At 44.7% G+C, this 27,635-nt stretch overlaps 1 protein-coding gene across 5 annotated transcripts in view; it reads right to left on the bottom strand.

The window, feature by feature from the left end:
* The window catches only part of LOC147446384 (uncharacterized), a 93,276-nt gene that overhangs the window by 60,827 nt on the left and 4,814 nt on the right, over positions 1-27,635 (bottom strand). For 4 of the 5 annotated variants that reach the window (XM_086525624.1, XM_086525625.1, XM_086525622.1 and 1 more), the window contains exons 3-8: positions 9,166-9,340; positions 8,457-8,718; positions 8,295-8,350; positions 6,264-6,704; positions 2,252-2,317; positions 1,873-2,097 (exon numbers count right to left, since the gene is read on the bottom strand). In XM_086525624.1, coding sequence (XP_086381750.1) covers positions 1,873-2,097; positions 2,252-2,317; positions 6,264-6,704; positions 8,295-8,350; positions 8,457-8,718; positions 9,166-9,340 — 1,225 coding nt within the window. The remainder of the gene's footprint in view (positions 1-1,872; positions 2,098-2,251; positions 2,318-6,263; positions 6,705-8,294; positions 8,351-8,456; positions 8,719-9,165; positions 9,341-27,635) is intronic. The other variant, XM_086525621.1, reaches the window with a different exon arrangement.

Below are 27,635 nucleotides of genomic sequence, written 5' to 3' on the forward strand. Positions count from 1 at the left end.
CCCCCCCCCCCCCCCCCCCCTTTTCGAGTCTAACCACCTCCACCTTTTTCATCCCACCTCGTCGGGTTTCTGTGCGGGGAGCTTGTCTTTCACCTAGCCTCATCTTCGACCTCTTTTTCCATGTGGATGCAGCAGACATGAATGGCAGCCTCTACTTCACCTCAAAGGGACTCAGATGAAGCCCCCTTGCCCGACACCACAAAGCCTACCATTCGACTTGCCTCCTACCGATGGAGCAAGCGAGCCTTGTAGCAAAGGTGGAGCGCCTCCAAGCCACCTCCGTTATCTGCAAGATTATTGGCACCCAACCTAGTAGAGGTGAGGTGCGCGATGTCCTCTAGGCCCGCCTTCTCTCGGGGTGGGAAAGATCATCGATGTGCAGTTTCTTGGGCACGGGGCGCGGCTACTACCAGGTCGAGTTTGAGACTCCCGAGATTCGAACAATCATGGCCCATTTTCGACAGTGGTGCCATGGTTTCGACCTAGTTTTTGATGTTCTTGTTGAGGAAGCAGATTTTCCCATTTTGGTTTGCTTCCCCGGCCAGAGTACATCAAGCTTTTGTCTAGGATTGGTTCCGAGATTGGGACAGTCCCGGAGACACAGTACAACATCCGTAGTTGTGGCCAAGGCAACAAGCATACCTATGGTACGCGTTTTGGTTCGGTACACCCACTCTCCCGAAGGTAGTCCTACTACCTAGGGTGAGTGGTGGGTGTTTCTGCCAGAGCGTGGAGTATTCGCAACTCCTAGATCAGTGCTTCATATGCAGACAGATGGGACGTCCATTGGCCTCCTCTTCCCACTCATTGTACACCCAGATTCAGCCCTAGTATCAGCTGATTACTTAGCTATAGCTTTTCAGTTCAGTTCTTTTTCATTTTGTTGGGATGATAGATGATACCCCGCACACGTACACTAATTTGTCTCATAGGCCAAGTTCGGTCTTTTGAAAGATGATAATAAAGTCTCTCTCTATTTCTCTAATATTTTTATTAAAAAAAATCAAAAGAAAGAGGCTGATTTCTAATACTTGAAGAATCCCTTAGAATGCTTAAATGGTGCCAATTTTGAAGGCAAGCAAATTGGAACTGTAAAAAGTGGATACAACTAGCCACATGGGCAAACTGTAGAAACTGAAAGCCAGGGTAACAAAACTATTCCTAAAGAGAGTAAAAAGTGCCCTAGCAAGCTGAGTGGAGAGAGGAGGACAACGGACTTTGAAAGATAGGCACTTCCACCAAAAGCACATTCAGCATCTATATACCAAAAACCTAAACCACCAAAGGCTACCAGGGGTGTAAAGGACACGGAACATCTACAAGAGCTCGACCGTCAGGCATATGCCCAACCAACTGATATTATTTGACAGTAGAAGGCAGCGGATAAATAGAAGGGAGAGAGCAGTTGATGGTGAAAGATGATGGATAAGAGAGAGCTGCCATCACCTACAGACTACAGGAGACTGCCACAGGGTGAGTAACAAAGTGCTGCACTAAAGCGGACGAGGAGCTATCAGCCAAGATAGAGACCAATCCACTTGCTGAAGGTGGCTCCTGAAATCCAGAGCTGGTGAGGAACTCCAAGAAGTGTCAGGATTTGGGGGGGGGGGGGCAGCACTGGCACTGCTTTCTTCACGTGATTATAAGGAAGGTCCTCACCATCTCCACCTGATGAGGACTAAACATTTGGCAAATCATGAAAGATCCATAATAGACTACATACAGGTCACAAAAAAATTGTACATTAAGGCAGATAGCATTAAAACATTTGGCAAATATTCCATAAAAGATAAAAGTGACAAAAAGGCGGGTGGTGTTGCAATTTTTTAGAACAATATTAAAAGAATTACGATATGAGTAAAGAAAACAAACCTGATTGCACACATCAGTTGATCTTTTCTCCAGCATTTGCAAGGAGCAATCGTGTTCAGAAACCATGGTTTCAATGTTCCCAACCCAAGCCGATGATGATTTTGCTCCTTCCTCACAAACAATGCTTTTATGCAATTCATCAATTCTAACAGACCAACCATCCACTTTTGAAAGAAGCTGAGAGAAAGCCTCCATGGCATCTTTCTTTTCTACTAGAATTGTTTCCTGCTCCCACATTCTCCTCCTCCAAAACAAGACAAGTAAGTATAAAAACTCATAACAGAGAAGGAGCGTATGAAAGAATTAGATAATCCATGACCCCATGTATGTGGCAGATAAATCTGACTATGTTGTAAACGTTGTAAGACTTGTAGCATACCTGCATTGACAATTGTCGCTCTTTCATCTCAAGCTCCTTCTTATGCGTAGTCTTCAGCATATCAACCTAAATGGAAAGAATAATCATCAGCAAAGCACTTCAACAAACAATGATTTTGCTACCGTGCTAAAAAATCATCAACATGATTGACAGGAAATAAACTTTTTCACAAGACACAGCATTAATTAATTGTCAGCATCCAAGCCGTAAAAGTACATGGCCTGAAAACAAAATGAGAAGAATCTTGTTGGGTAGAGTTTAATTTCTGTTTTAGGTAAACATAACAGCTGCATACAAACTTGACCATGTCATCATACCCGATTATCTTCATATTCTTTTTTTCAAGCAAAAAAGAAAATAAATTCTAGTAGCTAAGGGAGAATGCCCATACCCTACATCTCTTATAAGATGGGAGCACCAGACAGTACTAAAGGAGAGGGAAACATCTTGCAAAGAACAAACTCGCACTTTTCATACTATCTTAGGATATAGGTGCTAAAAGAAAACGTCCATACCCTACATCCCTTATAATATTGGAGTACCAGACAGTACTAAAGGCGAGGGAAACATCCAGCAAAGAACAAACTCGCACTTTTCATGCTATCTTAGGAAAAAGCCAAGCATGCAGAATGTACTACCAGTCGGTAAATCCACCTTACGTAACCAAATCGGGACATCTCTTTTCAATTACGGGGGAAAAAAACAAACACTTCAAATAACTGAACATTTAAAGAACATACCTCAAAATATAAGTAAAACAATATAGCCAGTTACGAGAGTGGTGTAATCCCAAAAAACCATACAACATTTACCCAACTACTTCTTGGTTTCAAGCCTCTGGGCTCTTCCTACATGTACATTTTTTTCAGCTTTAAATGCATCAAGAGGGATGATGTGATTTATCAGGTTTACACTGCACACTGTCACAACTCGCTCTCAGGTTTCTTTTACAAGGACAGTTTGAACAAGCCCAATCGTAGTAAAAGGGATGGCCAATTCCAAACAAACTCATGTCAAAAATGGCAACTTGATTCCATTTCATACTAATTTCATGTCACTTTACTTTGACAGGGAACAGTCACTCTCAGCTTTCCGCAATCAGTGGTTTTGTGCTCCTTACCAAAGCTGGCTATGAGCTACTGTATGTCTTGATGAGTTTAAGAAAGTTCTATATTCACCTAAAAAGCAAGGTGCGAGCGACAAAGTTCAAACTCAAGATAGTCATGCAGAAGACACAATAAGCAACAGCTCCATCAGCTTCTTAAAAAGTGCTCTCCCCCAGCTACAAGTGCACCAAGGGGTTTCTCAGAACCGCTTCAATAATCCTCCTGCTACAAACTTAGTTCAAAATGAAATGCTCATGCCACATCACCCTGGATTGACCAGTCACTAACAATGTAGTCAGCATACAATGCTTGGCCATTCGTGATGCACCGAGCTGCTACAAACATGTAGAGGGCATGAATGCCTACCTCGAGACAAAAAATCTTTTGAGCGCTTGTCATGTAACAGGATAAATCCAAGTCTCCAGATGCAATGACCCTCACACTTTCAATCAAATCCATAGAAGCAAGTTGGCCATCCAACAAACCAACCCCATCTACAATGCAAGGGGCCATAGGAACATGGTGATCTTCACCAGAGCCCTTGATTTTCTATTGAGGCCCATGTGGCCCTACTTTACCTATGTCAAGTCCTATTCCCCTACTGCCGCATGTACATCAAGAAAGGTGAGCACAGAAAACGGGAGCCAGAACAGAAGAAATGCTTTCTCTGGAACAGGGAACATCTTTCCCAAGTTCCAAATGTCTGTGCACAAGCTCCAACATGCCTCATAAGAAGCCTCGAAGGACCACAAGCCCCGAACACACTAAGTCTATTAACATTCCACAAAACAATTTCCATAATCATATATGAACATGACTGACAAAGCTAGAAAGTCATTTAAAGCAGCATATACACAATTGGTGCATTTCAAAGCTAGTGGCCTTGCCGCTTCGCTTTCTTGCAAAGAGACCATACGTCCTCTAATAGTATCCACAAAAAAGGTAGGCAAGTAAGAACATAGTTAACCTGGAAACCTGTTTCTTCCACAAAAAATCCCGTCTCATCGATCCATTTACACTTTCATACTGTCATTTGTAAGGTATCATGGGCAGCCTATTGTCATTTGAATCGAGGATCAGTAATGATCACTCAACCACAACGGTATACAGCATATTTTCCTTCCTCGACTCAAGAATACGTGGCATATGCTCTTTTCGATGTACCACCTGGGTGGAAGTGAGATCCCGTGGATCAAAAAGGCCCTCTTTTTTTCCGTAACTCCAACTTTGGAAAGAGTACCTGCTGATCATCTTGGTTGGTACCAACTTGCCATGCATCTGTAGAGGAAAAATGAGTAATGTGCTCTTTGTGCAATGAGTTGCCTCTGTGCAGGATGCCAAAGTCTCAATCACACTTCCACAGATGAACTTAGACTACAAGGCAAATACTCTGCCAAAGACAAGCACAGTATACCATAGGAGAACACCAAGGCCAATGAGAACACTAACCATAGAAAATACTAAATATACTGACAACAATGGAGCAGCTCACTCTACTAGCATTTGCAAAGACTACAAGACCCAGACCAGAGACTGACTAGTGGCTGGCAGCACACGCGGCTTCAAGCTAAGACTAGGAGAAAAGGTACAAGGGCAAGAAAAGGAGGGGGTATGCCAAGGTGCAATCAAGGAGTGCATTTAGATGCAGACTCTAAACTCTGATTGCATTCGACATTGTGGAAATAGAAGTACCACTGGCTTGAGTGACTGAAAGGCAATCCCTAGGTACATCACATCCTAGATAAATCCACTACAACATCTAGATGAGTGGCTTGGCTACACCAGATCCTTTTGACTCGTTGGCCCAGCTTCAGGCCAAGACTTTGAGTACAGGTACTGTTGGGAGTCGGGCTATGGAGGGTGATACCGGCTGCAAGCCATGGCGAGAGAGAACGAGCAGAGGAGATATTGCTATGTCGGGATATCGACAGATCTGACAAGGATGAGATAGTTGAATAGAAATCTAATCGTGGAACTATATGGTGCGATGCATGCTAGAGAATGCACTATCTGGTATTGATGGTCATATGGCATGAAAGCATGAAGGCATTGTCTACTAAAGAATCGGATTAACTTTTCCAGGTCTGTTCACTGGTGATTACTCTTGTTTTAAGAGGGGTGTGTCACAAAAGTGATGACGTGGTAAATTGTATGGACCCAAAAAACACACCATGATTTAAGGATGCTGACATGGCAGTCTGGCTGCAAATCTGTAAGAGCTTTTGAGCGCCAAAATTAGCAGTTGCTTTGAAAGGGTGCCTTAAGGGAGGCTACTCTCAGTTGCAAATTGAAGAGAGCACTCCTCTCGGTAGTTGAACTCTCTAAAGATCAATCTAAAAGAAATACGGGCCAGGGTTTTTGGGCCAGTGGAACTTGGCCACTCGTGTCTACCGTGTGGATTGTCTCTCTTAGAGTTTCAAATAGTGATGAAGCATTAAAGTCTGTTCCAATTCTGTTATTTCAGTTGAAACATGGTGCCCTCTACGGTTACCACCCATTCAATGGAGTACGATAGAAAACTAACAAATACCATGTTTGTTGAATCATACTGGACAAGGACTCATAATGGCCAAGAATTTTCTAGGAGCAGGTTCTTAGTTAAACCTAGGTGCGGCACTGTAGGTGAATGCTGAGAAACAGCCATTACAAATTCACTAGGCATTCAAAGCAAGTACAATGCAAGCAAAGGTTAAAGCACCTACGAGAGTTGGTTGAACCTAGAAAATACCGTGAGAGTTACTTCGAAAGGAAAATGGTGCGGGTAAGTTGAATGCAACAAACTGAATACATAGCTGGAACATGACACAAAGTTAGACAGACCTATTTGAGCCGAACTTTGTTCATGAATATGATTTTTGTGACCGAAGTTTACAGGATGAGTTTATTCAAGTTTGAGATAGGGATACCTCATGTTCATGCACTTTCTTCATGCAATCAATCTTTTCCTCTGTTAAAGACAGGCTTTGCTTCACAGATAGAAGCTCTACTGCCAGCTCCTCCGCAATCTTTTGTGCCTCCTCTCTCTCAAAATCTTCTTGATTTGTCCCCTGCGGATCGTTAGAGAGCTCCTTCTCCAGAAACTCCTTCTCAAGTTCTAACTTTTCTGCTTCGATCTTCATTATTTCTTCCCTAAGAGCCAAGTTCTCGTTCCTCAGTCGTTTAATTTCTACTGACAACCCCTGCTTTTCATCTGTTGTGCTTTCTTTTGTGACAGGGATAGAACATGGATTCAAAGGTAATGTTTCAGCGGGAGAGTGTTGCACTGGCAGAGGATTATGTTTCCAAATATCAGTAAGCTCATTAATTTCGTTCTTTTTACAAGGACCTCCATCCTGATTTACTTTTTTCTAAGGAGCACAAAATCAGATTGAACGAGAAAATTAATGTCAGAGAGAAAACCACGAAAACCAACAACAAAAAAATAGGTTTGCTAGCATCATTGACAAAAGTCTTATGCGAAGTTTCAAAGACTACAGAACACAGGAAAACGTTGGCCATATCAGTGGATTAATACATCACAACAAGTATGCATTAGCCATGGATGCACCAAGAAGTTCGGGGTGGCATAAAGCATTCATTACTCTTGTTGATAAAAGTTAACAATTGTGAAGCCAAAGGCATATGCTAAAGGCACAACTTTCATGTTTCCCATACAAGAAGACCAAAGATACTGCCAAAGGCTTATTACGTAAAGCAGCATTATGCATAGAAGCACTCTTCATACAGTAATTTGTCTGTACATAGTTGCATGATAAGATTCTTATTTATTGCACCCTCTTTGTGGAAACTGTTCAATGTCGACACCTGAAATGTAGAACAGTAAAGGATGATGCACAGGGTCCTTGTTTACTTTCTACATGCCATGCTCTAAAGCCATTTCCTCTAGATTGCACACATGGGCAGAGACCTGCTGCTTTTTCTTCCCTATGGAGATTATACATTCCACTTAAACGCCTCAATCACATCCAAAGGCTTACTTCTTGCTGTTAAATGTGTTGCCTTGTTTTTTCTTGATCTTGAGAGCTTTTTGTCGCTTCTATCCCTTACTTGGTCTCATTCTGTAAATCGGTCTCCTTGCTTCTCATAAGTTCTTCATTGAGATTTAGAGTACCAAAACTGCGGCTTATCAAGCATGAACAAGTTTTTTGCTTTCACTAGCACAAAAGTGCAACTACAAAAATTTGTGATTGGTGTACTGATGTGAATGTAAGCTCAAGAGTTGGCGCATCACAATTGAAGAGACTAGCTTATTAAGCTAGTCGACTCAGAACTTGTAAGGCCAACTTTTCAGTTTGCAATAGACTATCAAGACACTGTTACAGACTAATCATTACTTTGGTTTCACTGAAGATGCGAGTACAACAAGGTGTATCTTTCCAGTGAAGTGCTTCAAAACACTTTTCAAGTTTTGATTTCCCAGGTGCAGCCTCATGCTTCACTTGATCTACCTCAGGCTGTGTTTGCTATGTACCATGTCAAACAGAATGAGCTTAGGATCAAACTATATAAGTAGAGATAAGAAAAACGGGAACTTCATTGGTTTGACCTTAAACTGCACTGTGTGTAAAGGTATCGTTTCCCCATGCAGCGTAAAAAGAGGTAAAAAGTGTAGTTTAGCCACAAAATTAGAGTTATAATTGGTGATATTTACTTATTTTACAACAAGTTCACAAAATGAGCCCTCATGGACAGAAAACAACAAGCTCAATAGTAGTGGGAAAACCACTTATAACGAACTAGTTTGTTCCATGATTGGCTGATAACACAGACATATACAAGAATTACGTGGCATACCCAGGGAAAGAAAATCTTAGCCCCTGAAAGAATTTTCACTAGCAGAACAACTGTCTAAAATGAAAGAGAGAATGCATTTACAATCATCCAGCTTTAAAGTCTGTTTGCAACTAGTGAAGCCAGTGCAAATTTTTAATTCATACCTGGTCCGATGTATTCAATATGGAGAAAGAATCATTCTTCACATACTTTTCTGCAACTAGAAAAATCAAAACCATCAATCAAACTAAATGTACCATGCAAGCTTGAGAAATTTTGGACGAAATTTCATTGAGAATCATGTTCCTTGGTCCAAGCATTCCCACCTGTTGTTTTCTCTTTTGCATCTAGATTCTCTGACGACGAGATAAAGTTGGTGAAGTGCCTATGTTGCATTGCATGAGTTGACACGGACCCTGAAAGACAAGATGGCTGATATCCTCCAAAATCCAAACTGTCTTCCTCTTCATCTTGGTCGAACTCTCCAGAGGACATAGATGAGATTACCCTAGAAGCAGCTTTTTTTATTGGCTTAATAGACTCATCTGGCAGTAAATACAAGACATCTTTCGTGCTCCTATCTCCATCCTTTGAACAAGGAAAAACATATATGGTTTATGTGCAACCTTAATAAACTGAAAGCATGTTATATGTGAGTTTTCATTAACTTCTCGTATGCATGGCCCTGAGACACAGTTTATTTATATACTAAACCGAACATAGTAGTGACGCAAAAAGGCGACTTCTTTCTCCAAGGCAGCCTAGAGCACTGAGCACTCTACGCGTGAGCTGAATTTAGAAGTGTTTTGTGAGTCATCTGCTATAGTAAAATTGGTTGCTCTTTTCTCTATCTAGATTGACAGGATGCCAAGAGTCCCAGCAGAAATATAAACAACTTTTAACAGTGGCTTCAAATCACATATTGAGGCAAAAAGCCCAAATAGAATACAGAAATTGCATTCGATGTTAAACTTTCTTGAAAGCATTAACTAGAGATATTGTATTTTGTCATTTCCTAAAAAAGAGAATTCTAACCTTCATTGACGAACTTGAATAATCTTTTGCTGACTTTGTTTGAGACACAGTAGCTTCTGATGAATCACTAGTATGTTGTATTGAGCCTGAACTGAGACGAGGAGAAAAAGTTAAGGTTGGAAGTCGTGTAGCTGGTTGGGGAGAAAAGGAGTTCCATTTGAACTTAAACTCCTCTCTGAAAAATACAACAAAGAAATCAGACCTGAGAAAACAGATGAAAACCCTACAATTATAGTTGAGAGCTCAAGCTACCCCAAACTGCCTTCTGTCTCTCACCCAGGAATTACATCAGATCAAACAGGGCGCACCACTATAAATTATAATACGACTTTGACAAGCAAGTTTCTCTCTGCCAAATGAAGTGCATCTTTGTCAGAAGAGCAGTGATACTTGTGACAACAAACATTCCTGAGAGAGAAATGAAATGAAATGGAAGGTTATATACATTTGCTAAAGGCTTAAAAGACCAAAACATTACATCAGCCTCATGTGATCCAAATGTCCACTACTTATAATACAAAAATGTTTGTCAGCTGCTAGCTTTTGCTTCTCTAAAGATTTTTGTAAAGCCTCTTTAGCCTTTGTGTAAGCCATGTCACATGTGCACTACACTTGTGCCACGCGGACAAGCTTCTACTACAGTCTAGCGTCAATCATAGTCTAGCTTAGGACCTAGCGTCGCACTTTGTGAGCCTCTAGAAGGACGTGCATGATCAGGCAGGTCATAGTTGCATACCCTCACTTGCACAGTTAAGTCACTTAAGTCATTTATTAATAAGTGACTTTGACATAACATTTATTAAAAGTAGGTAGAGAAAATGGCTAAAAGACCTATTAATGAAGCCCTTTGGGCGCTAGAGAAGGCAGAAGAGGTAGAAGACGAAGTAGTATCGACAACACCCTCTTCTCAGCAGTACCCAGCAGCCATCAGAGTTTTCAGCCAACCTTGGCGTTTTCCCTCAGCCTCTCCCACCAACGTTTTTCAGCCCTAAGCACCCTTAATTCAGCGATCAGCCCTTGTGGATCAGCAGCGTTTTCAAATCAGCCAGCAAGACCAGCGTTTTCAGTTTTTCAGCCATTGCCGGCCTCCTCCTCTTCGTCCTCGTCGTCGTCGCAGTACCAAGTATCTGCAGCAGTACCCATTAGCCTCTCAACATCTAGCACCCCTTGCGTTTTGGCTTGGCTCCTGCCTAGCTTAGCGTAGGGATCATCTGGGCCTCCGTGTCCTTAGCACCCAAGTACCATCAGAGTTTTCAGCCAACCTTGGCGTTTTCCCTCAGCCTCTCCCACCAACGTTTTTCAGCCCTAAGCACCCTGAATTCAGCGATCGGCCCTTGTGGATCAGCAGCGTTTTCAAATCAGCCAGCAAGACCAGCGTTTTCAGTTTTTCAGCCATTGCCGGCCTCCTCCTCTTCGTCCTCGTCGTCGTCGCAGTACCAAGTATCTGCAGCAGTACCCATTAGCCTCTCAGCATCTAGCACCCCTTGCGTTTTGGCTTGGCTCCTGCCTAGCTTAGCGTAGGGATCATCTGGGCCTCCGTGTCCTTAGCACCCAAGTACCTTCAGTACCCAAAGTACCCGTCAGTACCAAGCACCAAGTACCCGCAGTACCCAGCACTTAGCCTCTTCGGTACCAAGCACCTACCGTAGTACCCCTTAGCATCCCTAGCCAGTATCCTTCGGTATCTAAGCAGTACCAAGCATCTGGTCAAGTAGCAATTAGCATCTCATCATTTAGCATCATTGTATCAGCATTTTTGTGCAAAAAATGAAGCAAGTACTTGCTCTGCCAACTGAGCAAGGGGGCCCTTGAGAGTGGTTGGGACCCGACATGCGGTGTCATCTCTCTCTCTCTCTCTCTCTCTCTCTCTCTCTCTCTCTCTCTCTCTCTCTCTCTGACCATGGAGGAGGTCGATGAGATCCAAAGCGACCGATGAGAGATTTCATCTGAACTCACAACCCCCCCCCCCCATTTCCTTTCTCCTTAGTGTTTTAGTCATAGTTACAGGGAATGGCCGTTTTCAGGTCTCCGTTCCCCGTTCCCATTCCAAGATCCCGTTCCGAATCCCCGTTCTGTGTTTCAAACGTGAGTACCTGTAACAGGGAATGGCATTTTGTTCGGCTTTCCCATTCCGCGTTCCCGTTCCGGTTTCCCGTTCCTGGTAACTATGGTTTTAGTGCTAGTTCTTTGTAACTTTGTAATTTTCGTACTCAGACATGGTATCAGATTCACCAATTGTAACTTTTTGGTCTCATAGGTCATTTTGGCCTTTTGAAGACGTTAATATAACATTTCATTTCTCTCTCTCTCTCTCTCTCTCTCTCTCTCTCTCTCTCTCCTCTCTCTCTCTCTCTCTCTCTCTCTACGTCTTTCTCTTTCATTCAATTCAGTTCAATTCTTTCAAGTGAAGTAAAGTAACCTTGTGTTCGTGCGGAGTACTACATTCGAGTTAAATCCTTAAACACTTCCGCTGCACTTGACAAGCCATATCCAAGGCTTGAGCAAATTTGTCGCCCTCAAAGATCTTGTCCTCTATGAGAAGAATAGGTGGAGCTTTGCAAGTTCCCTCAATGATCTCAAAGGAAGCTTTGCTAGTAGAGAAATCAGTGGTGTTATTGTAAGCGAGCTCGATCAATGGTAAGTATCCCTCCCGTAAGCCCAAGCATCCTTAAAAAAAGCTTGGCTCGCTGCTGCTGACCAGCTCCATCTGCACACCCCTGCTCCCCCTCGCCATCCCCCCCTCCCCAAATCCCCTTCGCGTTTCGCGCGCTGCCCGTCCCCGTCCTCCGCACGCCCTCGCTGCCCTTCAACCTGCGTCCCCGCCAATGTGAACAGTAGTTTCAACCGCAGACGGGAAGTTGGTGGATACTAGGAAGTGAACTCAATAAAGGCACAATGCCAAGGTGGTGTCACCCAGAGAAAATCACTCGAGAACTGGGCTACATTGCATTTTTGGATGTGGTCCCAGCGGTGAAAGATGGTCAGATGACCAATGAGAGTCCAATGGAAGCATCTCCTAAAATTTAGGGAACTGCTATTTTGCTCTTGAATAATTGTGCCATCTGATCAGATTTTATCTTCAAGGAGGGGGTATGTCACGAGGACGTGGCAACTGCTAACCTTAGTTGTTGGTTTCTTTCCGATAATTTTTATTTAATTTTTGGGACCCTCTTTTTGAAGTTGCAAATGGCGGACATTGTATGGCCAGTATGAAACGGCCGACGGCCGAGAGTTTCACCCGCAAACGGGAAGGCCTTGTCGCCACGAGTTGGTCGGGCCGATCGGCACTGGAATCCAAGCAGTAAAAGTATGTCTAGGCTCAGTTCAAAGTCATTTGGGTCCCTCGCTACACTTATAAGTTGGTGGGTACTAGGAAATTAACTCAAAAGAGGCAAAGTGGACACTTGGCGGCTCCATATGATTTTGCCAAGTCCAGCTGAAGAGGGAGGCGCCCAAAATGAGAGGAGAGGCTGATTTTTACTCAGTGTGACCTATAGAGTGTGTGTGAGTAGTTGGTGCAGGTGATGAAGCTTTAATGGAAATCTTGCCTTCTCCCTTGCACTATGTAGCACGATGATTCCGCTCTCGCGCACCTCTCTCCCCTTTTGAATACAGAATCATGATGTCCCGCTCAAGGGCTACTCATATGTATGTACAGTTATGTGGGCTCATGCGCGTATGCCGAGGCAAGAGCCTCTTATCCAGGTATTGGATTAGCTAATTGCTAATCCCTTGCAGGTACAAGTGAATTCGGAGAGGTTTCTCACAAGAAATCTCGTCCGATTCAGAGGGCAAGTAGCCCAACAGGTGCGGGAGTATGAGGGCTTGCTACAGATGCATTCGGCTCGCGAAACAGAGCCCAAAACAGGAAATTACAGCCTGCTATGTAAATTTGCAGGTTTAGGGTTTTGGCCCTAATCGATCCCTTATACCCCCAAGAGGTCCGGGGAAGCGAGGGGATCGTTAAATAGGTGATTTGGCGCAATTCCAGGGCAAAAAACAGAGAATTCAGCATGCTGCAGATTCTCGCCAGGTTTTGTGAAGTGTCCGTATGCGCTGGAAAGATCATCCATTGCATGGGAAGTTTGTCAATGAAGCTTCCTAGTACAGTTATGCTGCCAAAATCAGGCAAGAACGGGTCTTTTTCAGCCCGGATTATGCGGGACAGCTCGTAGGAAATCGCAGGTTTTATTCCCTTTTTAATAAGAATAAAGAAACACCGAAAGGGGCGCCAGTCTTTGGGGCCAACAGGTTGTCAGCGTTCGCTTGGAGCGCTCTAGCTTCCAAGTCGTATGTGTTCAAAGTGTAAATTCCAATTACAGGTTTATTTGCAAAGTTTCTCCGTGTCCTAAAGTCTAAAGTAAAGTTTCGGGTGAAAGCCAAAGTCTACCGCCCTACGGGCCGGTTTCAAACTCCCTAGTAACTTTGTCGCCCACCTAGGTCCACTGAGACGCCTATCAATGAAAGGGAAACTCATGGCGCCATTCCTCAATTCTAGTTAACTCCTATCGAGCGTGCTGCATCTGCTCCTCCAACCAAGGGCAGTCTGGGTAGTGCTCTTGCATCCGCTGTAAGGAAGCAATGCCCCGTCGGAGACGCTTCTCCTCCTCCTTGGCTACAGCCAAGCGAGCTGTAGACTCCTAAAGGAAGAAGTGACTAAGCTCAGGAAGTCCAGAGGCCACTTGTCACGTGACACATCCAACCCTATGTGTCTGTGGACAAGCTACAGCACGACAAGGGTTCAGTCAGTTCAATCAATCTAGATTAGAAGTGATCTGGCACTTTTGTGAGTCTATTCGTAGACCGTGCATGCCCAGTCACTTAGTGTAGATGCATATCCTCTGGTTGCACACAGCATGATCATATCCTCTGGTTGCACACAGCATGATCATAAGCATTCCCATCAGAATCCATTAGAATCCTTCACGGAAATTTTCCAATGCATTTAGCCTAGTTTCCCTATTTTTGACATTTTTCACTTATTATTTTTAAGTGACTTTTGTTGGAAAGTAGGTAGGGCAAAAAATACCGTGTTTGTGCACGTTCCATAGCCTCATGATTTTGCAATAGCCCCTTGATCACCTTTGAAGTTCCGTCGTACTGCTGCGTCCTTAATCTCTACAATACGATAGTTTTGCTGATTTGCTGAAATCCCGAGCAGATGCGGACCCGTGAGATTCCATGGTCCTTCCTCATGCCAATGCTACAAGGGGGGGGTTGGCCCGAGAGCAGCCTCCCTTAGTAAAATTCAATTGCCCAAGGCCAAAGGCCTTAGGGCGTTTTATGTGTGAAAACAAAAAGCTCTGAAGAGATGGCGTTCTCTGCCGCCTGCACAGGAAAAGAAATGATGACCATGCGCTGCAGAGCCCGAACCCGGGGTGGCTGTAGTGTCGAACAAGATGGAGCAGGGCAAGGCAAACCCATAGAGCCCATCTGCGACACTTTTGGAGGTGGCCGACCTGCCTCGCTTCCCTCTGCTAGGGGTGCTTGTACACGGCTCCTGTCTTCGTTGTCCCCACCTGTCAAGAGCTTATGCACACCGTGTGCCTCGTCCCCCTACCGTGAACACCACGGCTTGCATGATATGCAAGACCATGCATGGCACGGCTTGCTGTTGAAATCGAGGGAGAGAGAGAACGGGAGAGAAGGCCATGCTTCTTCGTTGCATGCTTCAGGAGGGAGATTGAGAGAGAGAGAGAGAGAGAGAGAGAGAGAACGGGAGAGAAGGCAATGCTTCTTCCCCTCCTCCATGGTTGCTCCCTCCCTAAGCTCTGATACCAATGTAAGACAGGGGGAACTAGAACCTAGGAGTCCACCTCCCAACCACCCACTATATAGCATGGCCCCTGGCCCTTTGCCCTAGTTGGACTCCCAGGCAACTTCTCAAGCAAGACCCTTGGTGGACTTTCCTCCAAGCAAAGACATCATCGCCTAGCTTCACCCCTAGCATTTTCATCAAGGTGGTCATCACCCACACACTCCCAGTCCCTAGCGTTTTCTGCAACAACAAGCATCATCGCCAAGCAAGTTCAAGCCTAGCGTTTTTGCAAAGTTCCATCGCCAGCAGATTATCCATGCTAGCGTTTTTGGTCCAAGACAGAGAAGCTTCAGTTTTTAGCAGATACAACCTCAGCCATGCAGCGTTTTTCAGCCATGAAGACCTGCAGTTTTCAGCCCTAAAAGAGTAGCAGATTCAGCCCAAAGATCATCAGTTTTCAGCCCTACAGTAGATGCAGTTTTTCAGCCCTAAAGACCCGCAAAATCGGCGTTTTTCTTAGCGTTTTCGGCAACAGCAGATTTCAGCCCATAGCGTTTTTGGACAGCAAATAAAAGATTGCAAATTTCAGCCCTTAGGTCGGTGTCGTCATCCCCGTCGTCGTCGTCAACATAGCCTAAACTCATAGCGAACAAATACTTCTACCGTCATAAAGATCTCATGGCAAAGAGAATCGACCTTGTTGAACATGTACAGATAATTAACCTAGTCTAATTATACATCTTATCAAGAAGAAAAAACACACTTGCAAGTTCTGTAAGTTGTACCTTCTTAGAATGATTTCCATTGCCCTTAACCATATAGGATTGTCTTGATCGACTGAAGCTTGGAAAAAACTTTGCCTAGGAACCATATCCTAGCAAAAATGCAAATCCAAATAGCAAAATAGAGAGATTTCTATTGGTGTCTCAACTTGAGATAAACGGTCGGTCATACCAAGCATTTTTACACCCTTCATTAAGTCTAGCAAGAGGATGTGCCATTAGTCTCACGCATACAGTTTGTACCAGTTTGTGCAATCATAGGTAGACCACTCTCGCCGACGAGAGGGGGGCCTTCGGAGGAGGGTTTTACAACGTCTCTGGTGTCATATCTCTCTTCTCTCTATATATCTCAGTCTCATACACTTGCATGCACAGTATCCATTCACTTTGTTTGTGATCATAGCACTCTCTCATTAAGAACGGAAGGCTCTACCTTCCATAAGAACAAAAAAAGAGACCTTGAGCATAGTTTGGAGCACTCATCTTGAGCAAAGCGCAAACATTCATTTTGCTGCACCTTACATTGGTATCAGAGCTTTGGCAGTGTTCTGTATCACTCAAGGAAAGAACCACAAGAATCACAAGTATTTTTTTTGCTTGTTGCGATCGCACAAACCCAAGTTCGCTTGGGCGTGTCGATTCCTAATCGTGTTTTGAAGAGTGACAGGAATCCCAAGAAAGAAGGGCTTGTCCAGCCTCCCCTTGTGCCTCTTTTCACTCATCGAGAGACCGTGCACTTAGCAGCCGGCCAATCGACGTGAGGTGGGAAAAAGCAACCTTGGTGTGAGCGCAAGGCCGCCAAGGGGTGCGCCTCCGGAAAAGAGCAGAACTCGGGTGAAGAGAAGATCCTTCTCTAACACAGATTGCAAGCGAAAGAAAACCCTCAAGAACCTCAAGAACCCCAAGACCCAAGACCCCCAAGAACCCAAGTTCCTCGTGAACTTAAGAACCCAAGACCACAAGAACCCACAAGGACCCACGACTTCAGAATGGTCATCACTCAAAGCGGAATGGATACTTCGCTTGGACGTGATGAGCATGAGAGAGGTGAAGAAGAATTTTCCCCACCAGGAGGTTTTTCCGACCCTCCCCCTTCCCCATCTACGTCAAGGATTACATTGTTGCTAATTGGACTATTTTCTTATTTTTAATGATTAATCTCTTTTTTAGGATATTTTATTGTGTGTACTAAGAACTGTTAAAAAGATTGTAGCTACAGGAACTGCCATCAAGAACGGACAACTCTGATGTGTCATTTGATGGGTGACGGTAAACATCGCGAAGGAGTTTCCGTAAGTTCGGTGGAAAGGGCCGGGTTACGAGTGCCCCTGATGCGTCACATGATGGGTGACGGGTGCATCAGTAAGGGGGCATCCCGTAGGCTAAGGAGGAAATCCGAACTGAGTAAGAAAATACGCGTAAGAACGCAAGCACAAGAATAAAGATGGGTTCAATGAAGCTTTTTACGAAAAGCAGGAACAATCGTGGGAAGACTGACGCTTTCCCGCGAGGAATCTATGTTTGCATTGCATTCGTGCATGTGGTTGCATCCAGGGACGCCTCGGAAGTGTTGTTAAATGCATTGGTTTTAACTTATAAGGTTTTATTGAGTTTTTGGGCAGGTTCATACCAATTTTAAAATACGCCGGCCGCCCACTTAATAAGTGGGCAGCCACTTAGAAGATAAAGCAACAAAACCAGCCAACGAATTCTCTCTCCCTATTTCGGGTAGAACAGCGCAAAAAATAAATAATAAAAAAACGGCGGCGATCTCTATGCGAGCAGTTTTTCGTGCCGTGGCCAGGGAACTATAAAAGCACCACATGCCCTCACTCACGGGGGTACCAACATCAGCAAGAGAAGAGTCTGCCGCAAGAGATCGCGAGACTACGAAGAGCCGGAAGCAGCAGAAAAGCACCAGCGCTAGGATTCTGGAACAGAGACTGGCGACAGAAACAGCAAGTGTTCGCGTGACGACTAAGTACGGAGGTCAATTCTCCTAGCAAGGAGCGACAGGTATAAGGTGTTGGTACGCATTGAGAATTGTTGCTCTGTGTGGTTTGTTTTGCAGGAATCTCCCGTCTTACGGGAAGGCCCTTCACGGGCAGTACAGCTTCACGCCTAAGTCCCTTACGAAAAAGTACGGCTTCACGCCTAAGTCCCTTACGGGAAGGAACAGCCTTGTGCCCAAGCCCTTTACGAGAAAGCACGACCTTCGGGTCTAAGATTACAGAACGGAGGGGTTTCCTCGGGTTCTCGTACTTGTATACGAATTCTCCCTGAATAAAAGAATACTCTTAACGGGGGGGGACCAGCCCATCTTCTGGTCCCCAATACTGTGTCGATCTTCTCCCTTCTCTCACATTTGCAAAGTATTTTAATTTTCAGATTTTCAAGTGCTCGTGTACGCTCCCGTTTTGTGACGGTGGTATCAAAGCTCGGACTCCTCTCTTTCTCTGCAAAGAAGGACGATTCCGGGAAGAACGGGAAGAACCATGTCGAGCCAAGGGAGAAGCGTTGAAGAGGAGCTTCAACAAGTGCAAGCTCAGCTTGCGGAGTTGCAACAAATCTTACTGTTGCCAGACGTCCAAAAGCTTTTGGGTGGAATGAAGAAAACGAATGGAACTGATGCATCCAAGCATCCAGACAACACTATTGGCGTGAGACCACAGGAGGCAAGAGAAGAAGCACGTGCCGAGGTGTACAAAGGATCTTCGGATCGGAATGAACGGCCTACTTCAAGGAAAGGCCAAGAAAAAGCGCTCTCTCTGCTAGACGAGAGCAAGGACATCTCTATCTCATCTCCATCTTACTCTCCTGATTATACTTCTACTTCTCGATCATCTCGTCAGAAGAAGGAAGCAGCTACTACAGCCACTACCATACATCAACCTAAAGATAAGCCTCGATTCAAGAAGCAAGGTCGCAAGTCTCAACATCGCATGAGAGTCTTCAAATTAGGCGACAAGGACATCAAGTTCGAAACCTACAACGGACAGAGAGACATCTCCAAAGCACTGTCCTTCATCAGACAGTTTGAAGTCGCCTTTACCAATGGGCACTTCACAGAAAAATCCAAATTACGCCATGTGGGGAAGCACCTCAAGGAAACGGCAAGTAATTGGTGGTTAGCCAAGATTCTAGAAGGTTCTCAAGCCAGAACTTGGGAGAGCTTCAAATCTGAATTTTATGAACAATTTCTTCCGCCTGACTTCGAGCAGGACATACGGAAGGAATGGGACTGGCTTGCCCAGAAGGAACATGAAAGAGTAACGACTTATGTGGACAAGTATTGGTCGGTTCTTCTGAAGGTCACTCCCTTCATGAAGATTGCCGACGAGGAAAAGAAACGAAAGTTCGAAGCGGATCTCCAACCGCAGCTTCGAAAGAGTATGAAGGTGTATCCACATGATACTCTTCAGAGGATGATGGAGTCAGCAATCATTGCTGAGGATTTGCACTCAACTGGGACGCCCAGAAAGATGGAGCATAGCACCTACCGTGCAAGACAAAGAGGGGTCTACTATGACCAAGGGGGACAAGGAAGAAAACGTCCTCCATCTAGAGACGATGATCATTCTAAGAAGCCAGAGGGCACTGGCAAGCGAACTAAGTACCTTTCTCCTACTCAACTTCAAACTTTCAGAGAGGAAGGAAGATGCTTCTACTGTGGCGAGAAAGTACATATGAAACCGGACTGCCCGCTAAAGCAGCAACGGCAAGAGCAAGCCTCTACGAGGCAAGAGAAAGCAAGGAAGGAACCCGCACCACCAAGCTCGAACTCCATTCCAGATGTTCAAGGAAACACAGAATCAGAGAAAGGGAAGCACTTGGACTTAGTGTTTCAAGAATTGCGAAAGCATGAGTTGCATGTGAATGCAAAGAAGAGCGAATTCTTTCTCTCAGAGATACACTATCTCGGTCATATAGTCTCTCACAATCAAGTGAGTATGGATCCTGCCAAGATCCGAGTGGTAGAAGATTGGCCTATTCCCACTACGGTACATGATGTACGTAGCTTCCTGGGATTATGTTCGTATTATCGAAGGTTTGTCCGAGGATTTGCTCAAGTAGCAGGACCACTTCATGATTTAACAAAGAAGAAGATTCCTTTCAGATGGGGATCGAGACAACAAGGAGCTTTTGATCGGCTCAAGTACTTGCTAAGCCATGGACCTATTCTGATAGTGCCTGACTTAAGGAAACCATTTGAGGTTCACTGTGATGCTTCAGGCAATTGCATCGGAGCAGTGCTAAACCAAGAAGGCCATGCAGTGGCCTACGAAAGCAGACGGCTTAAGGATGCAGAGTTGCATGCATCAATCTACGAAAAGGAACTCACAGTTGTGATTCACGCCTTATCCAACTGGAAGCACTATCTTCTAGGAGCGGATTTTGTGATCAAGACTGATCACCAGAGTTTGCGGTATTTTCTTACGCAAAGGAAACTATCTGAGAAGCAGATGAGATGGGCAAACTTTTTGTCTATGTTTCACTTCCAGATCCTTCACACGGCTGGGAGTAAGAATGTAGTCGCAGACGCACTGTCTAGGCGGCCAAGGGTGAACGCTATCACTTCGGTGTATCACCAAGAATTAGAAGCACTACCGGATTTGTATCCGAATGATCCAGACTTCTCCACCATTTGGGGAAAGCTACATCATGGAGAGAATGAGTTTCCCTATTCCATTCGGGACGGTTATCTCTACCACCATCAGGCCATATGTGTGGCGGAACCATTAGGAAAGAAGATCATGGATGAAGCACACGCTCCGCCTTATGCGGGTCATCGGGGTATTCTCCCTACGACCTTAGCAATGGAAAGATATTTCTTTTGGCCTAGCCTTAAAGCAGACATTGATAAGTATGTCAGGGAATGCTTGGTTTGCCAAAAAGTGAAGTATGATCGGCATAAGACGCCTGGGTTACTACAACCATTGCCTGTGCCTAATGAACCTTGGAAAAGTATTGCCATGGACTTCATCATGGGCCTCCCTAGAACTCAGACTGGAAATGACGCGATCTGGACCATTGTGGACAGGTTTAGCAAGCAAGCACACTTTTTTCCAGTCAAGAAAACGATCAAAGCAAATCATATGGCTAGGGTCTTTCTAGCACAGATCTTTAAGCATCATGGAATGCCTAAGTCTATAGTGAGTGATCGAGATCCTCGCATGACGGGAAATTTTTGGCGTGCCTTGATGGATAATCTTGGTACGAAGTTGAATTTTTCATCTGCCTACCATCCTCAAACGGACGGGCAAAGTGAGATAGCCAATTCCACAGTATTGGATATGTTAAAAGCTTATGTGTCAGACCGGCAATCTGACTGGGAGAAATATTTGCCTCTTGTCAAGTATGCGTATAGCAATACCATACACTCATCGACAGGGAAAGCACCTTTTGAGATTCTTTATGGTAAGCCTTTGCTTCCACCCATCCTTTTAACAAAGGATAAGATCTTTGCAGCAGATGAATTTGTCCGGGATTTGGACACCGCCTACGGGCAAGTTAGGAGAGCTATTCTATGCTCTCAGGAAAAGCATAAGAAAGCTGCAGACAAGCACAAAAGGAATCTAGACTTAACAGTCGGACAGTTAGTCTTACTCAAGTTTGAGAAGGCAAGACTTAAGAAACAAGCGTCTCATAAGGGGAAAGTGGTAAAACTTTCTACCCGTTATTATGGGCCGTTTAAGATCACTGAGCGAGTGAATGATGTCGCTTTCCGATTAGAGCTACCGCCTAATTGGAAGATCCATAATGCTTTCCATGTCAGTTTACTCCGGCCGTATGTAGGACCGCCTCCGAGTCAGCCTAGTGCTGAGGAACCTCCTGAGGTTGAGAAAACAGAAGAAATACTCCAACCGGAGCAGATAGTAAGTCATCAGGAGCGGTCTCTCAAATCCGGAAAGATAACACGGAAGTATTTGGTTAAGTTTAAGAACTATTCGAATCTAGATGCTCAGTGGATGACGCAGGAGGAATTAGCAGCTTATCCCGAGATACTGGAGGTATATGTCCAAGCACTACAGTTGAGGTCAACTGTTTGCTAATTTGACTATTTTCTTATTTTTAATGATTAATCTCTTTTTTAGGATATTTTATTGTGTGCACTAAGAACTGTTAAAAAGATTGTAGCTACAAGAACTGCCATCAAGAACGGACAACTCTGATGTATCATTTGATGGGTGACGGTAAACATCGCGAAGGAGTTTCCGTAAGTTCGATGGAAAGGGCCGGGTTACGAGTGCCCTTGATGCGTCACATGATGGGTGACGGGTGCATCGGTAAGGGGGGCATCCCGTAGGCTAAGGAGGAAATCCGAACTGAGTAAGAAAATACACGTAAGAACGCAAGCACAAGAATAAAGATGGGTTCAATGAAGCATTTTACGAAAAGCAGGAACAATCGCGGGAAGGCAGACGCTTTCCCGCGAGGAATCTATGTTTGCATTGCATTCGAGCATGTGGTTGCATCCAGGGACACCTGGGAAGTGTTGTTAAATGCATTGGTTTTAACTTATAAGGTTTTATTGAGTTTTTGGGCAGATTCAGACCAATTTTAAAATATGCCGGCCGCCCACTTAATAAGTGGGCAGCCACTTAGAAGATAAAGCAACAAAACCAGCCAGCGAATTCTCTCTCCCTATTTCGGGTAGCACAGCGCACAAAAAAAAAAAAAAAAAACGGCCACGATCTCTACGCGAGCAGTTATTCGTGTTGTTGCTGAATTGGCTTTATCTGAAAGAAAAATAATTCTAAATGAATTATTGGATTTATAAGTGAGAGGGTTTTCTCGCTTGGAACATCAAGGAAAAATAATTCTAAATGAATTATTGGAATTTTAAGTGAGAGGGTTTTTCTCACTGGAGACATCCGAGTAGGGAGTATTCCTAGTGCGTCATTCAAAGTAATGACAGGAGCACTGTGAAAGGGAATATCTGTAAGGCCAGGGTGCTTCTGATGCGTCACATCGGATGGGTGACAGGGAGCATCGGAAAGAAGTATCCGACCATCCGGGAACGGACATCTTTGATGCGTCATAGGATGGGTGACATAGAGCATCGCGAAGGAGATTGTACCGTAAGTTCGGTAGGAAAGGACTAGGTGATGGGTATTCCTGATGCGTCACAAGGTGGGTGACGGGTGCATCGGAAAGGGGATATCCATAGTCGGGAAGAAATTCCAAACTATGTTAGAATTGTGCACAAGGAAAAAGCAAGCACTTGAATGAAGATGGGTTCAGAGGAAACTTTGAGGAAAAACAGATGCTTTTTGAGAAAGCGGGATTGCTTTTCGGGAAAGCAGATGCTTTCCCGCGAGGAAGTCTATGTCTGCATTGCAACTGTGCATGTGATTGCATCCAGGGACGCCTGGGAAGTGCTGTGAAAGCATTGTTTTGAACTTATAAGGTTTTATTGAGTTTTTGGGCAGGTTCATACTATTTTTAAAATTCACCGGCCGCCCACTTAATAAGTGGGCAGCCATCTGATAAATAAGGCAACTGATCAGCCAGCGTTTTCTCTCTCTCTTTTTTTGGCAGAACAAAAAAAAAAAAAAAAACGGCCGCGATCTCTACGCGAGCAGCTATTCATGCCCGTGGCTAGGAGCTATAAAAGCATCACATGCCCTCACTCAGAGGGAGGACCAATCTTTGCAAGGAGGAGATGTTGCTGCAGATTTCAGCCGTAAAGAAACGTTGTTGGTGATGCCCATGGCTGCCCCAAGTGTACCCGATGTCGCCAAGACCCAGTGCGCGAGTTCCCTCGCGAAGAAGTGCCTACGGAGCGTGTTTCCATCGCGACAAGCTGCTGTTTTTCTCTGTTTTCAGCCCATAAACGTCGTAGACGGGGCTGATTTACGAGAAGGAACCCGAGAACACACCTCTTTTGTGTATAGGATTGGAAGAGAGGAATTTTCTATGTAGAGATCTCTTCCGGGGAATTGCTTTTCGAGAACGGAGTTGCGTTTCGAGCGTCGAGACTTTGAAGGTAATGATTTTCATGTTATGAACTCTGAGTAATTGTTTGCAGGTGTACTTCCTCTTAGTGAGGGAGTAGGAGCAGAGGAAGGTATGAGCCTCTGCAGGAGAAAAGCGCTCTGAGGAACTAGAGCCAGATCGGCCCAAGGGTTTCGTACCCGAGTTTGGGAAGTAGATCCACGGATCGGAGAGAGGTAGTCTCTCAAGTTGTGATCCGGAAGTTGGGATTCCCAAGTAAGGACTTCGTGTCCGGGAAAGCAGAGTTGTTCTGCGGGAAGAGGACTCTGGAAAGAGAGTTGGAAAAGAGTTGCAGGGATGCCATGCCCTGAGTCTGGAAGGTGAGATCCAAAGGCGAGAACCTTGATTCTCGAGGAATTGGAATAAGGAACAGAAGTTCCTTGGAATAGGGTTTTGCCCTAGGAATCGGAAGCTGAGGCTTTCGGGAACCATCAAGTCTTATTCTAGAACGAACGTGGTAATATGTTCGGTTCAAGTGCTTGTATAGACTTCTCCTCAGTAACAAAGATACTATTACGGGGGGGACCAGCCCATCTTCTGGTCCCAAGTACTGTGTCGATCTTCTCACTCTCTATCTCTCTCTCTATTTATTTCTCTCTATATCCTCTCTGGCTTCAATAATAAGTGATGAATCCTATTTATCCGAACGTATTTTATATTGTTATGCGCTTCCGTTTGTGACACGTGCCGTGGCCAGGGAGCTATAAAAGCACCACATGCCCTCACTCACCGGGAGGTACCAACATCAGCAAGAGAAGACTGTGCCGCAAGAGATCGCGAGACTACGAAGAGCAAGAAGCAGCAGAAAAGCACCAGCGCTAGGATTCTGGAACAAAGACTGGCGACGGAAACTGCAAGTGTTCGCGTGACGACTGAGTACGGAGGTCAATTCTCCTAGCAAGGAGCGACAGGTATAAGGTGTTGGTACACATTGAGAATTGTTGCTCTGTGTGGTTTGTTTTGCAGGAATCTCCCGTCTTACGGGAAGGCCCTTCACGGGCAGTACGGCTTCACGCCTAAGTCCCTTACGGGAAAGTACGGCTTCACGCCTAAGTCACTTACGGGAAGGAACGGCCTTGTGCCCAAGCCCTTTACGGGAAAGCACGACCTTCGGGTCTAAGATTACAAAACGGAGGGGTTTCCTCGGTTTCTCGTGCTTGTATACGAATTCTCCCTGAATAAAAGAATACTCCCAACGGGGGGGGGGGGACCAACCCATCTTCAGGTCCCCAATACTGTGTCGATCTTCTCCCTTCTCTCACATTTGCAAAGTATTTTAATTTTCAGATTTTCAAGTGCTCGTGTACGCTCCCGTTTTGTGACATACACTAACTCCTATGGAGGCTTTGGACCAGATGTTTATGGAAAGGAAATTAGAACGCGAAGCAAGACATGCAGAAAGAATGGCAGAAATGAAACGCAGACACGCAGAAAGAAGAGCAGAAAGAAAAGCAGACATGGAGCGCAAACAGCAAGAAAGAATGGCAGCCGCCGTCAAAGACAAGAGTGACCAACACATGAAAGAATTCTTGCGACTCTTTTCTCAAGTTCAGGCGCAGATGCAAGAGATTCAGGAAAAGGAGACTCTCTCAGTCTCTTCTTCTCCCAAGCATGACACAGAGGATTTGCATGATGATTTGAACGATAATGATGAGCATGATGATTTGGATGACCCTGACAAGCATGATGATTTGCATGATCAAGATGTGATTGCTCACAAGCATGATGAGTTGCATGAAGATAATGTGATTGTTCACAAGGATGATGTGTTAGTGGATGCTTTTTCTAGCGAAGCTAACCTCGTTGCAGATTCAATCAATCACGAAGAAGCGATCTTGGCTCTCGAGCCTAGGTCCAAAGAACCCCTTCAGGAAGAATCGATCTTGGCTCTCGAGCCTAGGTCCAAAGAACCCTTACAGGAAGTATTATGTGTTCGCATGATTGATACGCACGCATTGTTCGAGTGTTTCATTCGTGATCGTTTCCTATATTTTAGTCAACGTCTTTATGTGATCCCTTTTCCTAGGCATGATATATTGTACGTTGAGCACGTTTCACTCATGAATGTATGCACGAATGTATGCGGATTTTTCATGAAAGTTGAAAAGTATGCATTCAAGGAAGTCACATTCCATGTCTCTTCCTTGGCATGACACATTCGTAGACCGAGCACATGAAAGTATGAGCACCAAGCATGCGCATTTCCGTTGTGAATTGCCACAGTTGATTGATTTAGATCATAAGAGAAAGATTCGATCTCATTGTGTGCATGTGTTTGATGAACGGTTTGTCACTCCGTCTATTTGTTCATCTACATTGCATGCACAGTCTTTGAGGAAGACGAGATTTTTTCCAGTCGCTTTGCATGGAATAGGTATGTTCATGCTTTTGTGTTGAAAATGGTTTCAAGAATTTTCAGCCATGGAGATTCTTGAAGAAGAAAGAAGCATGACTCTCGACGAAGTTGAAGCATTGAAGGAGCCACAGAAGACTTTATGTCGCTTTCGGCGCGGTCCAAAGCAGCAAGCGCTACAGACCTTTATGAAGTTCAAGTACCGCACGACCCACACATCAAGGTGGGCCGGCGAAGAGTCCCTTCCAGGATTCCGGATGCTATTGGCGATCTCCCTCGACACCATACAGTTCGGTACCAGTACCTCACTTTGAAAAGGGGCGGATGTCACATGACACATCCAACCCTATGTGTCCGTGGACAAGCTACAACACAACAAGGGTTCAGTCAGTCCAGTCAGTCTAGATTAGAAGTGATCTGGCACTTTTATGAGTCTATTCGTAGACCGTGCATGCCCAGTCACTTAGTGTAGATGCATATCCTCTTGTTGCACACAGCATGATCATAAGCATTCCCATCAGAATCCATTAGAATCCTTCAGGGAAATTTTCCAATACATTTAGCCTATTTTTCCTATTTTTGACATTTTTCACTTATTATTTTTAAGTGACTTTTGTTGGAAAGTAGGTAGGGCAAATTGAGTAAGTTTGTATATAAGCAAACCAAAACTAGCACTAATTGGCAGAAGAGGCAGCATGAGCCAAGCTCAACAGGCAACTTCTCAAGCAAGACCCTTGGTGGACTTTCCTACAAGCAAAGACATCATCGCCTAGCTTCATCCCTAGCGTTTTCATCAAGGTGGTCATCACCCACACACTCCCAGTCCCTAGCGTTTTCTACAACAAGGCATCATCGCCAAGCAAGTTCAAGACTAGCGTTTTTGCAAAGTTCCATCGCCAGCAGATTATCCATGCTAGCGTTCTTGGTCCAAGACAGAGAAGCTTCAGTTTTCAGCAAATACAACCTCAGCCATGCAGCGTTTTTCAGCCATGAAGACCTGCAGTTTTCAGCCCTAAAAGAGTACCAGATTCAGCCCAAAGATCATCAGTTTTCAGCCCTACAGTAGATGCAGTTTTTCAGCCCTAAAGACCCGCAAAATCTGCATTTTCCTTAGCGTTTTCGGCAACAGCAGATTTCAGCCCATAGCGTTTTTGGACAGCAGATAAAAGATTGCAGATTTCAGCCCTTAGGTCAGTGTCGTCATCCCTATCGTCGTCGTCACACGGGCGACATGGCACCCCCATGCCCCTAGGGCCCTAGGGCCATAAGATCTCCAAAAGGAACATAGGGAACATTGTGGCCCTTGAGATTGCACGTTGCCACCCTATGACCCTCAGGCCACAAGATCTGCAGATAGGACATAGGGTAACTTGTGGTCATATGGCCCTAGGAAACCATATTGTTCCTTTTAATGATCTTGTGGCCCTATTGTTCCTTTTGGACATAGAGAACCATGTGATCCTATGGCCCTAGGGCCATAGGATCTTCAATAGGAACATAGGGAACCCTATGACCCTTGAGATTGTACATTGGCACTCTATGGCGAGATGAGACATTGGTCACCCTATAGTACGATGTG

The sequence above is a fragment of the Adiantum capillus-veneris genome, chromosome 12 (assembly GCF_014529385.1).
Source record: "Adiantum capillus-veneris isolate H3 chromosome 12, ASM1452938v2, whole genome shotgun sequence".
NCBI lineage: Eukaryota > Viridiplantae > Streptophyta > Polypodiopsida > Polypodiales > Pteridaceae > Adiantum > Adiantum capillus-veneris.